Raw genomic sequence first — 18,652 nt, forward strand, 5'->3', positions numbered from 1 at the left:
ATAAATAAAATCTTTTTTAAAACATAAATAAATATTTAAGCAACTAACATCAGAGTACCCAAAAATATAACACAAACATGAACAGAATTGAAAGAAGAAATAGATAGTAACACAGTAATAGTGTAATTCAATATACTACTTTTAATCATAGAATAACCAAACAAAATCAGTAAGGAACAGAGGACTTGAACAACATTATAAAACAATTGGACCTAACAGACATACACAGAACACTGCACTCATCAGCAGCAGAATACATATTCTTCGCATATGTATTCACATATCATGAGACAAAATGTTAGACCACATTTAAAAAGCCTTAACAAATTTAAGAAGGTTGAATCTACCAAGTATCTTTTTCAACAAGACAGTGAAACTAGAAACCAATAACAAAGGAAAATTAGAAAAATCACAAATATGTGGAAATTACACACTCCTGAACAACCAATGAGTCAAAGAAGAAACACAAAGAAATTAGAAAATAACTTGAGACTAATGAAAACCAAAACAAAACACTAAAACTTTTGGGATACAGCAAAAGCAGTAATACAGAGAAGTTTATAACAATAAATCTACATTAAAGAGAAGAAAGATCTGAAATCAGCAACCTAACTATACATTTCAAAAAATAGGAAAAGAAAGAGCTAAAGCCTAACTTCAGGTTAGCAGAAGGAAGAAAATAATAAATATTAGAGCAGAAATAAATGAAATAGAAAGTAGAAAAACAATAGAAGAAATCAACAAAATGAAGAGTTGCTTTTTTAAAACATTAGCTAATTTGACAAACCCTTAGCTAGACTAAGAATGAGAAGACTCAATAACTAAAATTAGAAATGAAAAAGAAGACATTACAACTGATGTCACAAAAATTTTAAAAGGTTATGAGACTACTTTGAATAATTATATTCCAACAAGTTGGATAGCCTAGAAGAAATGGAAAACTTCTTGAAATATACAGTCTACCAGGACTGAATCATGCAGAAATAGAAAATCCAAACAGACTTAATAACTAGTAAGGAGATTGAGTCAGTAACTAAAAGCTTCCCACCACCAAGCCCAGAACCAGATGACTTCACTGTAGAATTTTACCAAACAATTAAAGAATTAATGCCAATTCTTCTCAGACTCCTCCAAAATATTGAAGAAGAGGGAACACTTATTAACTCATTTTCTGAGGCCATCATTACCCTGAGCCAGACAAAGATATTGTGAGAAAACTACAGACCAATATCTCTTAAGAATATAGATGCAGGGACATCTGGGTGGCTCAGTGATTGAGCATCTGTCTGGCCCAGCAGGGAACCTGCTTTTCCCTCTGCCTATGTCTCTGCCTCTCTGTATATGACTCTCAGGAATAAATAAATAAAATCTTTTAAAAAAAATTGTAGATACAAAAATCCTCAGCAAAATACTAGAAAACCAAATTCAACAGCGCATTAAAGATATTATATACTGTGAACAAGTGAGATTTATCCCTGGGATGCAGGGATGTTTCAACATACAAAAGTCAATAAGCAGAATGCACCACAGTAACAGAAAAAAAAAGCAAAAACTACATGATCATCTCATAGATACAGAAAAGGCATTTCACAAAATTTAACACCCTTCATAAAAACACTCACCAAATAGGAATAGAAGGAAATTACCTCAACATAATATAAGTTATATATGAAAAGCGCATAAGTAAATTATACACAACAGTAAAAAACTGAAAGATTTTCCTTTATAATCACAAACAGCAGGAATACCGACTTTCACCACTTCTATTCAATATGGTACTGAAAATTCTAGCTAGAACACTTAGCCAATATATAGTACATCATTAGTTTTAGATGCAGAGCTCAGTAATCCATCAGTTGCATATAACACCCAGTGCTCATCACATCACATGCTCTCCTTAATGCCCATCACCAATTACTCCATCTCCCTACCTACCTCCCCTCCAGCATCCCTCAGTTTGTTTCCTATGGTTTTAAGAGTCTCTTATGGTTTGCCTCCCTCTCTGTTTTCATCTTCTTTTTCCCTCCTTTCCCCTATGTTCATCTGTTTTGTTTCTTAAACTCCACCCATGAATGAAAACATATGGTATTTGTCTTTTCCTGACTGATTTATTTCACTTAGCACTATACTCTGTAGCTCCATCCATGTTGTTGAAAATGGCAAGATTTCATTCTTTTTGATGGCTGAGTAATATTCTGTTTTGTATATATACCACATCTTCTTTATCTATTCATCAATCAGTGGACATCTCAGCTATTTCCACAGTTTGACTATTGTGGACATTGCTACTATAAACATTGGGGTGAAGATGCCCCTTCAGATCATTTGTATCTTTGGGGTAAATACCTAGTAGTGCAATTGCTGGGTCATACAGTAGCTCTATTTTTAACCTCTTGAGGAAACTCCATACTGTTTTCCAGAGTGGCTGTACCAGCTTGCATTCCCACCAACAGTGCAAGAAGATTCCCCTTTCTCCCCATTCTCACCACCATTTGTTGTTCCCTGACTTGTTAATTTTAGCCATTCTGACTGGTGTGAGGTGGTATCTCATTGTGGTTTTGTTTTTTTGTTTGTTTGTGTGTTTTTAAGATTTTGTTTATTCATGAGAGACACATGGAGAGAGAGGCAGAGACATAGGCAGAGAGAGAAGGAGGATGCATCACATTAACAGAAAAAAGAGCAAAAACTACATGATCATCTTATAGATACAGAAAAGGCATTTCACAAAATGCAGGGAGCCCAATGTGGGACTTGATCTCAGGACTCCAGGATCACACCCTGAGCCAAAGGCAGACGTTTAACTGCTGAGCCACCCAGGTGTCCCTCATTGTGGTTTTGATTTGTAGTTCCCTGATGCCAGGCAATATGGAGCATTTTTTCATGTGTCTGTTGCCTATTTGTAGGTCTTCTTTGGAGAAATGTCTGTTCATGTCTTCTGCTCATTTCTTAACTGGATTATTTGGTTTTGGGGTATTGAGTTTGATAAGTTCTTTATAGAATTTTGGATACTAAACTTTTATCTGATAAGACATTTGCAATTATCTTCTCTGATTCTATAGGTTGTCTTTAGGTTTTGTCAACTGTTCCTTTACTGTGCAAAAGCTTTTTATCCTGATGAAGTCCCAATAGACCATTTTTGCTTTTGTTTCCCTTACCTCTGGAGATGTGTCTAGCAAGAAGTTGCTGTGGCCAAGGTCAAAGAGGTTACTGCCTGTATTCTCCTCTAGGATTTTGGTATATTCCTGTCTCACATTTAGGTCTTTCACACATTTTGAGTTTACCTTTGAGTATGGTGTAAGGAAATGGTCCAGTTTCATTCTTCTACATTGTGACTTTCCCAACACCATTTGTTGAAGAGACTGTCCTTTTTCCATTGGCTTTCTTTCCTGCTTTGTCAGAGATGAGTTGACCTTAGAGTTGAGGATCCATTTCTGGTTCCCTTTTCTCCACATCCTCTCCAACATTTGTTGTTTCCTGCCTTGTTAATTTTCCCCATTCTCACTGGTGTGAGGTGGTATCTCATTGTGGTTTTGATTTGTATTTCCCTGATGGCAAGTGATGCAGAGCAGTTTCTCATGTGCTTGTTGGCCATGTCTATGTCTTCCTCTGTGAGATTTCTGTTCATGTCTTTTGCCCATTTGAGTATACACTTTTCCAAAGATATACAAATGCCACTGAGAATTTGAAAGGATGGTCAGCATCACTCATCATAAGGGAAATGCAAATCAAAACTGCTACTACCAAAAAATAAAAATAACAAGTGTGACTAGGTTGTGGACAAATTGGAACCCTACTGTACTGTGATGAGATTGTAAAATGGTGCAACTACAATGGAAAACTCTGTGGAAGTGCCTAAAAAAAATAACAGTAAAACTACCATATAATCCAGCAATCCAACTTCTGAGTATATATCCAAAAGAATTGAGAACAAGATCTCAAAGAGATATTCGCATATCCATGTCTATTGCAGCAATTTTCACAATAGCTTCTGCAGCCTAAATGTCCCATCATCAGATGAATGAGTGTATACATACAATGAAATATTACTCAGCCTTTAAAAAAGAAGGAAGTCCCATCATATGCTAGAACATGAATGAATCTTGAGACATTATACTAAATGAAATAAGCCTGGGACAAAAGGCAAACACTGCATAACTCAACTGAGGTATCTAAAATAATCAAACTCATAGAAACAGAAAACAGAATTGTGATTGCCAGGGACTGGAAGGAGAAGGAAATGGAGCATTGCTGTTCCATAGGTATAGAGTTTCAGTCACACAAGAAAAAAAACCCTTCTCTCCCAAACTCCAAGCTCCTCTTGTTACATAACTAGAATCACCCCTTGATATTCTGCTTGCATCTCACATTTCCCTCATCAGAACTAAACTTAATACTCTTCCCTCCAAATGGTCCCTTTATTGCTATCTTAGTTAATGTCATTCCCACTTACTCTCATAACCAAACTTGACGTCTCATCATAATATTTATCTCTCCCTCCCAAAGTACAGCCAATCATAGAACCATTTGTTATGGCTCTTCTAAAAATTCTTTTTCCAGTACCTGTTATGTTAGCTCAGGCATTCTTTGTCTCTAACCTTTAAGATTGTAGTAGCATACTGTTTTGCCTGTCTGCAGTCTCTCTTCCTTGCAAGCAAGTATTGCATTAAGTATGTGTCACTTTTGTATGAAAAATCTTGACTAGTGGAGCACCTGAGTGGCTCAGTGGTTGAGCATCTGCCTTTGGCTCAGGTGGTGATCCCAGGGTCCTGGAATGGAGTACTGCATCAGGCTCCCCATAGGGAGCCTGCTTCTCCCTCTGCATATGTCTCTGCCTTTCTCTGTGGCTCTGATGAATAAATAAATAAAATCTTTTTAAAAAAATCTTGAGTAGTTTTCCATTTTCTACAGTATGAAGCCACTAAATCCTATCCTTAACTGAAATGACCACCCTTATGCCTTATATTTCATACTCTCCACCTCCAGCCTCATTAGATGATTCCTCATTCTCTAAAAGTACTTTCAAATCTCTATTATTTTGTTCATTCTATTTCAAATATTCTTTCCTTTTTCCTATCGTTTAAAGCTCAATTGTCACCTCCTTCATGGAACTTTACCATTTGTGCCATCAAAACTAGTTATTCTCTTTTCTGCATTATCATACATAGTTGTTGTTTTTTTAAAGATTTTATTTATTTATTCATAGAGACAGAGAGAGAGAGGCAGAGACACAGGCAGAGGGAGAAGCAGGCCCCATGCAGAGAGCCCGCTGCGGGACTCCATCCAGGGTCTCCAGGATCACGCCCTGGGCTGCAGGCGGCGCTAAACCGCTGCGCCACCCGGGCTACCCCATAGTTTTTGTTTTAATATTAAAACATAAGCATTTACCATTTGTTTTACTTTTTCCTTAGAACACTGTCTGATTTCTGTGTTCCATGAGACTGAGAAATGGGAATTTCATCTTATTTACCTCACCATTACTCCCTAGTGTTTAATAAAGTGCCTTGCATAGAGAGAGTATATTCAGTGTATATTTAGTGAATGAAGTTGAAGGGAAGAAAGCCTCTCTAATGTGATATAGGAGAAAGCACACCAAAGAAAATCTGGACATCTGGTCTTTTCATTTTGACCTATTATCTATTTAGACATGTGATGTCGAATTAATTTTTTCAACCTTTCTATGTTAGAACTTGTCTACAAGAAATCTTTATAGGTGTCACTCTTATGCTTAAAAACTTCAAAATGTTAGCTTACATGATAAAATTATGTAAATGGTTTCCAATTGGCTTAAATGATAAAGTTCAATTTCCAAATCTAGCAATTCAAAGCTTTTATTATCTGGTCTTAGTTACTTCTTTAGCCTCAACTCCCTCTGTTCCCCATTACAAGCCCAGTGCTCTACCAATATCAATCTCTACATTATTTCCTAATCATACTGTGTACAGTCTCACCTTACCTTGCCTTAATCCAGGCAGGAGTCAAATGATACACTCAAACAAGATAATAGAGAATTTAATAAAGGAACTAGTTATAACAGAGTAGCCAGGATTAAGGGAAAGCAAGATAAGTTGAAGAAGTTTTGGGATTAGCAACAGCAGGAAATGGTTGCTACCCTTAAGCCTTAAGGAGCCAGGGAAGGGAATAATTGTCTAAAATAAGTCTGTTAGGGAGGCCTGTCTCACAGAACTAAACGTTTGTATTAAAGGAACGTAACCACTGCCAACCAGCGGACGAGGCCAAAGGAATAAATACCTTGTCTGTATTCTTCTGCTCTCCATTCTCCTGCCAGTAGCTTCCATTGGTTGAACTCAATAGAAGCCATAGGTATAAGAAGTCCATTGGTTCTATCCATAAATGTTAGCCTTTTGGAGCACAGAGCAGGATAGAAAAAATTGGAGAGGAATGTGGGAGAGCAAAAGCAGCTGCTTTATTCAAACTGTTCTTTCCACATGAAGTTAAATCTATCTCAAACGAAAGCTCTATTTAAAATAATATTAATTCAAATATCTAACATGTTTTAGATGTGGGGAATGGAGAGGAAGAGAGAGAAGGGAAATCTTAAGCAGGTTCCATTCCCAGAATGGAGCCTGATGATGTAGGGCTCAATCCCACAACCCTGAGATCATGACCTGAGCCAAAATCAAGAGTAGGTTGCTTAACTCACTGAGCCACCCACGCACCCCTAATGCAAATAATCTAACTTTTATGAAGAGCTTTACTATGCACCAAGCATTGTAACACACAGATGGAGGAGGGAGTGCAGTTTGAGGAAGAGGAAGAGAGGGAAATTAGAGGCTGGAGAAGTTACCAAATTATGACCTCCACTTGGCCATATAGCAAATGAACCTCTTAATTGCCATGATAATGGGTTTGGACTTTACTGTAAAGGTCAATAAAGGAATTTGAATGTGGAATGACAAGATCAAATTTGAAATTTTGAAAGAGCATTTACTACTATGTGAAGAATGGATTGATTCTGGGTGAGATCAGAAGCAGGAATCTGATGAAAGCTTGAATTAAACAGAAATAGATAAACAATACAGGATTTTATGAAATATTAAGGAATCACAATTGACAGGATTGGTAACTAGATGTGGAAGGTAAGGAAGTCAAGAATGACCCCAAATTCTAACTTGGGCAACATATGAATTACAAGATCTTATGTTGATATGACCCATACTTTATCTTCATAGTCTTAAAAATAAGCAGGTGTTTGCTAGTTGTACTGGAAGTAGAAGAGCAGTTAAGACAGATGTCTGAGAAAAAATCATGCTATGTACTAGAAATTATTAAGCTTGCTATAGCTGGAATAAGGATATATGTAAGAGCAAAGAGGGATAAGTCGAAGAGGAAGAACAGATCATGAAAAGCCTAACACATTACTCTAGGTCACTGAACTATATCCCTAAGGCAGTACAAAACTTTTTCTTTTTTTAAGTTTTTATTTTAATTCCAGTATATTTAACATATAGTATTATATTAGTTTCAGGTGTACATGTAAGAAGCTTTTTTGATGGTTAAAAACAATTAAAGCAGATGCTGTTGAGAAATTTCCTTAGAACCCCAGAATTTGGATCATGAATTTGGAAGAATTGGCTAGAGTTGGCTAAGAAAATAATTACTTCAAATTTTAAAACATTTACTAAATATTTTTAAGTGATGCAGGATTATTGTCAAGAATCTAAATAATACAGAATAGGAAGAAAAATCAGTTTCATCCTATACTTAAAAATAACTACTACTAACACATAATTTTTTATTCCAGTATTAGATTATATTTTTATAATTAATTTTAATTCTACAGTTATAGTCATACTGTGATTTATACTTTTAATTAAAAATTACAGCCCTTGCATGAGCAGAATTAGTTGTGAATTAACCCCACTTTTTAGGCCTATAGAAAGACAAGAATCATATCAAGTACCCAATAAATATAGATAAACTATAGTTTCTGCTTCTTGGCAAAATACCTTAAAAACTAGATTTCTGTTTTCACCAAGGACACTGACTCATTCTTCATATTTGCCTGTATCATCACCTGTTCTAAGATTTTCTTTCTCAACTACATAAATTGACCTCTCCCACATGCTTAGTGATCATATTTAACAGTGTGTACATCTTAAAAAAGATACTAGTCAAAATTTACTCTTTTATTAGTCTGTCACTGAAATTAATAACTAGAATAGACATTCTGGAGTTGAAGCCTTATGTGCTTATACCTAATAATATGAAAAACAGCACCATTAAAGAAGATTAACTAAGGGAAATGGCAGCTCTTAGGAGCTGGTAAAACTCCTCTAACTACAAAAATGACTTTGAACTTCTCTTGGTTGTTTCCCCAGGGCATTATAGAGACTAGTTAATTATAATACTTAGAAAGGGCTTTAGAAGATTCTTAGATTCCACTTTTAGAGATATAATAGCTTATGATTTCTACAGAAAAATTACCTTTTCTCTACCATTGTCTAAAGAATGTTTAGAACAAAGGCCTACTAAGGAAAACAATCCTAATAGTGACACGAAAACATTCCAAATAGAAGCTAACAAATATATAAGTTTACATATATGTGGGTACATATATATTATACACATGCACATATCTATACATACATACATTTATATTAATGCCTCTGAAATTATATCCTGACAACTTCTTTGGAGAATAAGAGAATTCTCAGCCTTTTGGCTATTTAAGTTTAAAAATAAGGTCCTAGCAGCCTAACAAAAGCAAGCTGAAGTTCAGAGACCCAAAAAGGGCACAAAACCACAAATCAAACAGCAGGAGAAGAATGAACCAAAGGATTTCAGATCAAATAATATATCTGTTTGTATTTCCTGAACCAGAATGATGGCAAAGCAAAGGGTAACCACCAATAGTGTAAGCAAAGAGGAGAAAGATCTGATGAAAGAAAGTTTGTGAAAAGGAAAAGGGAAAGAAAGATTGTATCTGAAAGGGGAAAATTGTGTCTGAAAGCTGGTCTTTTGCTATAGTAGCTATAACCAGTACCCACAATTTTTTAAGTCTTTATATAGTGTTAGTGATGGTAATAAGAGCAAGAACCTAAGGATTATGATTTGAGACCCTCCTCAAGAGTCCTCAGTCCTTAGGAACACCTGTAGTGAAGTCCAGCCTCATAAAAACAGTCATGAAAAATTACTGTTTATATCTGCAGCCACCTCAACTCAAAAGACTTTGCTTGCCTTTGTTGGGTATGTTAGCACTTGACTCCCACTTACAGTTTTTTTTTAATAATTTTATCTTTTTTGGTGTTGTTTTAGCTAATCTATTTTATCATTATATCTTCAAATATCAGATTTTTCACTTCATCCCTTTTTATCCTGTACTCTCAGCTAATTTTACCTGTTTACTTTTAATATTATATATTTAGCTTACTTGTACATGACAAATTGAAAATAAAAGCTGAAGGAAGACAGCTATAAAAACAGTCCACACCTGACCTTGGAAAATAAATGACTTTTTCCTCCTTTTGGCCTTATAATTTTTCTATAGATAAAGCTCCTGACCTAAAGATAACCTATAAGGATTTACTTACATTGTTACTTACAGTGTTAATTATTTAGGCAGTATGTACACTGAACCTAAAGCTAATTTTCCATTTCCCTGACTACTTGACCACAGCTAAAGTATTTTTTATTTTTCTTTTTTCATTTCCCTAGTGCACTGACTCTTTTAACACTTTTAAACAAAAAAGTAAAGAGGAAAAACATAGTTTCAACTTATTATTAATGAATGTTTGCAATTATTTTTTAAAATGGACAATTCAAGTAAAAGGAAAATTGAAATCATTGACCAGAATAATGTTTGAAATTATATGTAGTGTTTATCTCTCAGTTCATCTTCTTTATCAAGTTATATATTCTAGAGTGATTAAAATCAAGCATTTAAGACCTTATCCAACAAAAATTTTCTTTGTGACCACTGTGTGCATAGCATTCTTGGTCTTTGACATTAAGATACTTTTTCCTTTCTCAAAGAGCTGAAAATCTAGCTAAGAAAGTATGCATGTGTGTGTGTGTGTGTGTGTATAATTACTGTAAGATATGTTGTTAATACAGTATGTAATGAGAATCCTAAGGTAGAATATAGTTCATAGTGCCTCAGTGCAGGAGGGAAAAAGGGAATGGTTATATATTGCTTCATAAAGGACAAACTACCAAAAGAAGGGTTTTTTTGTTTTTTTTATTTTGAAATAATTTCAAACTTCAGAAAGGTTGCAACAAAGAATTCTTATATACCTTTCACCCAAATTCTCCCAAATGTTAGCATCTTGCCACAATTGCTTGGTCATTTCTATATATTAATAGAGTTATTTTCTGGAATTGCTTGTGAGTAAATTGTAGGCATGATGCTTCTTTACCTATAAATACTTCAAATATATATTTCCTTTATTTTAAAAAAGGAGAAAAGAAAGAAAAAATAGTCCCTTACATAACCATGATACAATTACCAAAACCAGGAAATGAACCTTGCCATAATACTATTATATACTTATTCAAATTACATTTTGCCACTTTTTCTAATAATATTCTTGATAGTAAAAGGAAAAAACTTTCTTCTTCTGATCTGGGATCCAATCCAGAGTCATGCATTACTTTTAGCAACTATGTGCCTTTAGGCTCCTTTATCTGGAGCAATTCCTTAATGTGTGTGTAGGGGGTGAGGGGTGTTTTTCATGACCTTAGCATTGGTCAGTTACTTTATAGAATGTTCCTCAAATTTAGACTTTTCTGATATTTCCTGATGGTTTGTTTCAGGTTATGCATTTTTGTTAGAGACACCTCATATATGATGTTGTATCCTTCTCCATGTATAATATCAAGAGGTTTGTGATGTCATTTTGTCCTATTACTGGTGATACTAACTTTGGTCACTTGGTTAAGATGCTATTTGCCAGGTTTCTCCATTCTAAAATTACTATTTTGCTTTGTAGTCAATACAAATTTTATGAGGCTATATAGTGAAATACACAAATACATTGTCTTCAGATTTTTACCTTTTAGTTTTATTTATCCATTAATGATTTTTGCCTGAACCAGTCCTTACTATGATAGTTGCCAAGTGATGACTTTCTAATTCAAACATTTCTTCATTCATCAGTTGGCATTCTGCTGTAAGGAAGAATTTATATATTAATAGATTCTTACTTTTATTAAATGGATTATATTATCTATTACTATCCTAATTTACTATGATGCTTAAATTGTCCCAGGTTTGTCCAGTCCCTTTTGAGCATATTCCATCATTATTTGATTACTTCCTTACAGGAGAAAGTTGTGAAGGAAGAATAATAATTTCTTAAGAAGATAAGAGAAATTTCATTCTGGGCAAAGTGAACATCTAAGTGTCATTTTTCTAAGACAGAAAAATATGAAATAGTATGGTATATTCTAATATCTACAATATTGTCAGTTTTCTAATGGAGTAGTGAGTGATGAGGCTGAAAAGGAAGCATTTTATATGTTAATCTAAGGAATTTTATTTTATCCCATGGGTGATTGTGCATATAAATTATAGAGCAAACATTTCATAACAATGCTGTTTTATAATCTTGATGCACAAAATCTCAAGAGTATTTTCCTTTAATATTTCTTATACTGCCGTAAAAAATAACACAATCCTTTCAACCATGTTTTCTAGGTTTTGTCAGAAATGCTGTGGGGCTCATTATCTTAGATAAATAAGTAGAAAACAAGAGTATTAAGTAGAAAACAATATGAAAAAGTATTTTCAGTTACATAAACTGTCAGATACGTCATCCTAAGCCTACGAACTCCACCATTGCTAATGTTTCCTTAGGCTTTGAACTTGACTTCTCTTAATTTGAGAGACATATGAAAAAGTCAGTGCTTATGTATATGAACCACACATCCTTTGAATCACCAAAGGTCCTCACCATTTAACCTGAACAAACCAACATTTTCACTCTTAGGTTTCCTAGGAAAACTATTCATTATTTTAGGTGGTTTTTTCCTCTCAAATATCCAGAAAGTAGAAATAGAAGGAATTCAAGTCTCAAATACAATGATAAATAACGGCAGTGTTCTTAATAGGGCAGAACAAGCCCCTTCCTTGAGATTTTCTTTATATCCAAGGAATGAATAATGATTTACACTTTAGGCAGTTTGGTTGTTTTGAGGTGTAAAGTTACTTCTTGAGAATTTTAATTTAATCAAGAAGAGCCTGTCCGAATATCTTGTTTCTATTATATTTTGTTCTATCATTTGAAAGCATCTTTTCATTTACTTCTAATTTAAAGAATGGATTTTCAAGCCAAGATTAAACATTGTATATTAAGAATTGTCATATTGAAAAAAAAAAAGGAATTGTCAGATTGAAAAAGATGCATTTGAATTGGGAAAGATAATTTCATTGGTATAAATAGCTCATTTCACATGGTCATGCCATAAGAAAAGGGTTACTGCTATATGACAAAGATCCTTAGTTACTCTACTTAGTAGAAAGGACTCCATTTGTTCTTTCTGTGTCCCTTTGAAGGCCTTGTACATCACAGACATTGCCATTAGTAATTAAATCTTTCATGATGGCAATGCTGTTTTCTGAGATGGAAATTACAAGAGAACAAAACATCATAAGGGTAAGACAGAAGGATAGGAGAATTAAGAGTTTGATTTTGAACATGTTGGATAATTTATAAGTTTGGAGATGCATATTCTTATCCACCAGCTGTTTGGATGACATGTAAATCTAGAGTTGAAAGTAGGGAATTGGAGATAAAATAAATTTAGTGTATGGGTAACATTAATGCCCTGAAGGGGAGTGAGTAAGGAGTGAGTAGCTAAATAATCTTTTCCTGTGACTTTTCTAAAAAAAGAAAATTTCCTTTGAAATCCTAAATAAATTCAAGTTTGGGTATTTCATTTTACTGACTAGCGCACTAAGTGTTCAATGTTTAGTTTGTGGTTAAGGACATAGACTCTGAAACCATACTACCCCGGTTTGAGTCTCTGCTATTAATAGCTCTGTGATTTAGGCCAAGATATATAAACCTCCTCTGTAAATAAAGATAATAATAATGCCTCCCCATAAGGTTGTTGTGAAGATTAATTAAAACAGTGCCACAATGCACAGTAGGCACTTAAAAGGATTATCCAATAACATCATTAAATTTCACTAAGTTTTGGGGATCCCTGGGTGGCTCAGAGGGGCGCCTGCGAGGGGATCCTGGAGTCCCGCTGGATCGAGTCCCGCATCAGGCTCCCGGCATGGAGCCTGCTTCTCCCTCTGCCTGTGTCTCTGCCTCTCTCTCTCTCTGTCTATCATGAATAAATAAATAAATCTTTAATAAAAATAAAAAAATTTCACCAAGTTTTGACACATGATGTAACATTGCTGACTTGATTTAATGTTCCACCAAAGCAGGCTAAATTTTGGAAGCAAGAGAAAATTTCTCACCTTGCAATGTTCATTTACAGACATATGAAAATGAGAATTTATGATATTTATAAGACATTCCCACTTTTTTGTCACTGTTTCAGCATCATAGTCTTAGTTAATTATCTTCCTGTTTAGGTCACAGTGCTGTTGATATCACCAAGGTGGCTAGAAGACACCGCATGTCTCCATTTCCTCTAACATCTATGGACAAAGCCTTCATCACAGTTCTGGAGATGACTCCGGTGCTTGGGACAGAAATCATCAACTACCGAGGTATGGTTATATTTGCCCATTGCCTTTTCTTTACATTTTTCTCCAAGTAAGATTCATATAATATTAATACATGGTTTTCCTGAAGGAGAAAGGTTATTAACCATTATCACAATTATTATCATCATTCTTTTTCCTTCTTTTGCTTATTTCTACTCAACTCTAAGATCAGTCTTAATGGAGCTAATCCAGTCGGGATCAAATTTACCTTAAAAATTGCAACCCCTGTATTTGGACCCCATGGGTCCAAAATAAAAAGCTGATGAATTATTTATAATATTAAATTTATATTAATAATCTTAATTAAATGTGAAGCAGTTCTTTCTTTCCAGATGAAATTTTTTTTTTCATTAAAAATAAAGAAGGATGGGATCCCTGGGTGGTGCAGCGGTTTAGCGCCTGCCTTTGGCCCAGGGCGCGATCCTGGAGACCTGGATGTCTGTTTTGTCAGAAATGGGAGATAATAAATGCGTCTTATAACCATGTTTTCCTTTGTGAAAAACATATTTTTAAATGTAAAATGTAAAAACTGTATTAATTCATCCATTGTTTACTGAGCAACCAGTCTGACCTAGCTGAGCAATCAGTCTAACCTAGTTTTTCTACTTCATCCATCTTCTCATTTCCAATGAGAAGATATAAACTCTTAGATTAATAGCACATGAAGGCAGCCTGTGGAAAGGTAGTATTCCTCAGTGTTTTCAGTTTTTAATCAACCATTTTCCTTTCTAAAAATTCAGCATAGAAGTTTTAGTGCAATTTAAATAAAATGTAGTTTCTTAATTTTTTTGTTATGTAGATAAACACAAAAGGATTGATTTTACAAATAAAAGACTTCATTCATGAAGTATAAAATATTCAAACTTCAATGAACATTAGAGAGCATCTATACAAACACCATAATTTTTCTGCAAAGAAACTCACACTCAGAGCTACAGAAAAGGAATAGGATTAAAGCTCAAGATTTACATTCTTCTTTTTACTACATGATAGTGCTCTTCTCTCAGTATTAAAATATAAAAAATAATCATAGAAAACATAACAACTTATGATAAAAGACCTATGGGGCACCTGACTGGCTCATTCAGGGGATGCAACTCTTGATCTTGGGATTGTGAGTTCATTCCCCATGTGGGATGTAGAGATTAAATAAATAAAACTTTTTTTAAAAGGTCTAACACTAGTGAAACATTAAATGCCCAATTCAGGCTCTTTAGTCCTTGCCCTACTTAGACAAAAGTTGTTTTTATATAGTTACACATCTTTGAGTTATATTCTTTTAGGTATGTATATATCATTAGGCTGAAACCTTTTCTTTCATTTTTGTTGTACTTCTCATTAAAGAAAATAAAGATTTAGAAATTGGAGTGGGGAATTAGTCAGCAATTAACTATGTGATTTCAGAAAGCAATTATAATGAAATATGTTTCTTTGTACTGTTGAAAGCAAAATATTCAGTTATTTTTTATATCAACACCAAGATATTTTCAGAAAATATGAATAAATACTTTACTTATTATGAAAATAAGTTAACCATCCCTGGCTTGTGATAATTTCAAGGTAGTTTCCCTTAACATCAGTCCTTTGGGTGCACTGTGTATACCAAAGTCACATTTAAATAGGAATTTCAGTCGTTCTAAGGAAAAAAACAGAATTGAAAATGACCATTTTTATTTTTCTTTTAGGAAAAAAAATGCTGTCAGATGGATTCTCTTTTCCCTTCATGTGCTTGTTTCCCCTTCGTTTATTCTTTAAATCAGTTGTCACTCATAAGTAAGCAAACTCTTCATGGATGTTTCCACCCATGATGATGAAAAATAATAGTGAGCTTTGCATTCAACCTTCGAGTTGGATCAATTTTTAATGCAAAAGGGTATTATAATTAAACCTTCCAAGCACTTTAGTTAGGTATTTAAGAAATAATACTATATATAGAAACATACTCAGTTTGTTCAACAAATATTTACTAAACATCTGTTAAATGTCAGGTACTATATTAGGTCCTGGATATAAAAGATGAATAAAATGAAATGCCTGCGTCATGGATTTCACTATCGCATAGGACAGAGACAGGTAGATAATAAAGTACTTGTCTCCTTTATTGGCTCTCGTAGGCTTGCTTTCCTTCTTCAATTCCTTGAATGTAAACTTTCTTTAGAGTTTTTGTCTTTGGTCCTTTTCAGATCTTCTACATTTACTTCAGATAACCTCATGCATTTCAAATACTATGCAATTTCTAGTTCTGTATCACTTCCCAGACCTTACCTGAGCTCCAGACTCCTACACCAAAGGTATACCTGCTGCTAAGAAATGTAACATGACCAATACTAAACTTATTTTCTTTACCTCTACATCCTCTGAAATCCATCCCTTGTTCTCCATCCCCACTGCTATTGATTTAGTTCAGATCTTTATTATTAACTTCCCGGATTATTAGATTCATAAAGATCCAATCCATTCACCAATTTATGTGAAAGTACAGACATACCTCAGAGATATTGCAGGTATTCCAGAGCACTACATATAAGTAAATATTGCAATAAAGCAAGTAAAATGAATTTTCACTTTTCCACTACATATAAAAAATGTGTTTATGCTATACAAACTCTGTTAAATGTGCAATAACATTATGTCTATAAAAGAAAGTACATATCTTAATTTTAAAAAATACTTTACTAGAGCACTTGGGTGGCTCAGTCAGTTGGGTATCTGCCTTTCGCTCAGGTTGTGGTCCTGAGGCCATGGGATTGAGCCCTGCATGGAGACTCCCTGCTCAGCAAAGAATCGGCTTCTCTCTCTACCCCTCACCTACTTAAGCTGTCTTGCCAGCGTGCTCTTGCTCTCTCTGTATCTCAAATAAATAAATAAAATATTTTAAAAACCTTTACTGCTCTCCTGAAACTAATATTACACTATATGTTATTAGAATTTAAATAAAAACTTTAAAAAATACTGCTGAAAAAATGCTAACCATCATTTGAGCTTTAAGCAAGTCATAATCTTTTTGCTGTTGGAGGGTCTTGCTTCAGTGTTGATGGCTGCCTACTGATCAGAGTGGTGGTTGATGAAGGTCGGGATGGCTGTGATAATTTCTTAAAATAAGACAGCAATTAAGTTTGCTGCATCAACGACTCTTCATTTCATGAACAATTTCTCTTAGCAAGTGATGCTGTTTGATGGCATTTTACCTACAGCAAAATTTCTTTCAAAACTGGAGTCAATCCTCTCATACCTGCATTTCTTTATCAACTAAGTTTATGTAATAATCTAAATCATTTGTTGTCATCTCAACAACCTTCATAGTATCTTTACCAGGAGTAGATTCCATCACAAGAAACCACTTTCTTGGGGTGCCTGAGTGGCTCAGCGGTTGAGCATCTGCCTTGGTCTCAGGGCATGATACCATGGTCCTGGGATCGAGTCCCACACTGGGCTTCCTGCATGGAACCTCTGTCTCTGCCTCTGTCTCTGTGTCTCTCATGAATAAATAAATAAAATCTAAATTTTTTTAAAAAAGCACTTCCTTTGCTCATCCATAAGAAGCAATCCCTCGTAAAGTCTTATATTAGATTGCAGCAGTTTAGTCACATCTTCAAGTTCTACTTCGAATTCTAGTTCGCTTGCTATCTCCACCATATCTGTAGTTATGTCCTCCACTGAAGTTTCAAACCCGTCAAAGTCATCTAAGAGGGTTGGAATCAACTTCTTCCAAGCTCCTGTTAATGTCAATATTTTTACCTCTTCCTACAAATCACAAATGTTTTTAGTGACATTGAGAATAATGAATCCTTCCCAAAAGGTTTTCAATTTACTTTGCCCAGATCCATTAGAGGAATTCTATCTATGGCAACTATAGCCTTATGAAATGTATTTCTTAAATAATAAGACTTGAAAGTCAAATTACTCCTTGATCTATGGGCTGCAGAATGGATGTGCTAACAGGCATTAAAACAACATTAATCCCATTGTACATCTCCATCAGAGTTCTTGGGTGACCAGGTGCCTTATCGTAAGCAGTAATATTTGAAAGAAATCTTTTCTTCCGAGCAGTAGCTTGTAACAGTGGGCTTAAAATATTCATATTATTCCAGGTAATAATCCAAGGTGCTGTCTTCCAGGCTTTGTTGTCCCAATCATAGAGCATAGGTAATTATTACCTATAATTCTTAAGAGACCTAGGATTTTTAGAATGGCCCCTGAGCCCTGACATCCACTGAAAGTTTCCAGCAATGTTAGCCCCTAACAAGAGAGTCAGGCTGTCCTTTGAAGCTTTGAAGCCAGGCATTGACTTCTCCTCTCTAGCTATGAAGGTTCTAGATGGCATCTCCTTCCAATAGAAAGCTGTTTAGTCTACACTGAAAACCTCTTGTTTAGTGCAGCCACCTTCCTTAATTATCTTAGCTGGATCTTCTGGATAACTTGTTGCAGCTTTTCCATCAGCACTTGCTGCTTCACCTTGCACTTTGATGTTATGGAGACGGCTTCTTTCCTTAAACGTCATGAACCAGCCTGTATTAGTTTTTAGACTTTTCTTCTGCAGCCTCCTCACCTGTCTCAGCCTTCACAGAATTGAAGAGAATTTGAGCCTTGCTCTGGATTGCTTTGGCTTAAAGGGAATGCTGTGGCTGATTTGATCTTTAATCCAGAACCTACATAGGTCATTTTTATTTCTACTAGATGCACCTCTAACTTACTGAATTTCATCTTTCAATCACTGAGTAAAAAAAGTATGGGGAGTGGGGACTGATCAGCCTTTACTGTTCTCTGAAATTCTAAATATTTTGCCTATGCAAATTCTGACACCTACAGTTAGAGAAACCTAAGAGGAGACCCCATGTTTTCTAAGAAATGTCCAGAACCACTGAATCTGTGAAGCAGTTAGTAACTGTAACATCTCTAAAAAAAATTTTTTTTGTCTGAGAAGAATCAACAATAGTTCCAGAAAACTAAGGATAAACATGTACAGAA

General features: G+C 34.8%; 1 protein-coding gene and 1 long non-coding RNA gene across 16 annotated transcripts in view; one reads left to right on the forward strand and one right to left on the reverse strand.

Annotated features, from left to right (window-relative positions):
- Positions 1–18,652, forward strand: part of GPHN (gephyrin) — a 620,043-nt gene that overhangs the window by 493,309 nt on the left and 108,082 nt on the right. For all 14 annotated transcript variants that reach the window (XM_077909682.1, XM_077909670.1, XM_077909673.1 and 11 more), the window contains one exon: positions 13,550–13,687. In XM_077909682.1, the coding sequence (XP_077765808.1) occupies positions 13,550–13,687 (138 nt within the window). The remainder of the gene's footprint in view (positions 1–13,549; positions 13,688–18,652) is intronic.
- Positions 1–18,652, reverse strand: part of LOC144320764 (uncharacterized) — a 141,942-nt gene that overhangs the window by 7,330 nt on the left and 115,960 nt on the right. The window lies entirely within an intron of this gene.

This window comes from Canis aureus, chromosome 9 (genome assembly GCF_053574225.1).
Source record: "Canis aureus isolate CA01 chromosome 9, VMU_Caureus_v.1.0, whole genome shotgun sequence".
In the NCBI taxonomy this organism is placed as follows: domain Eukaryota; kingdom Metazoa; phylum Chordata; class Mammalia; order Carnivora; family Canidae; genus Canis; species Canis aureus.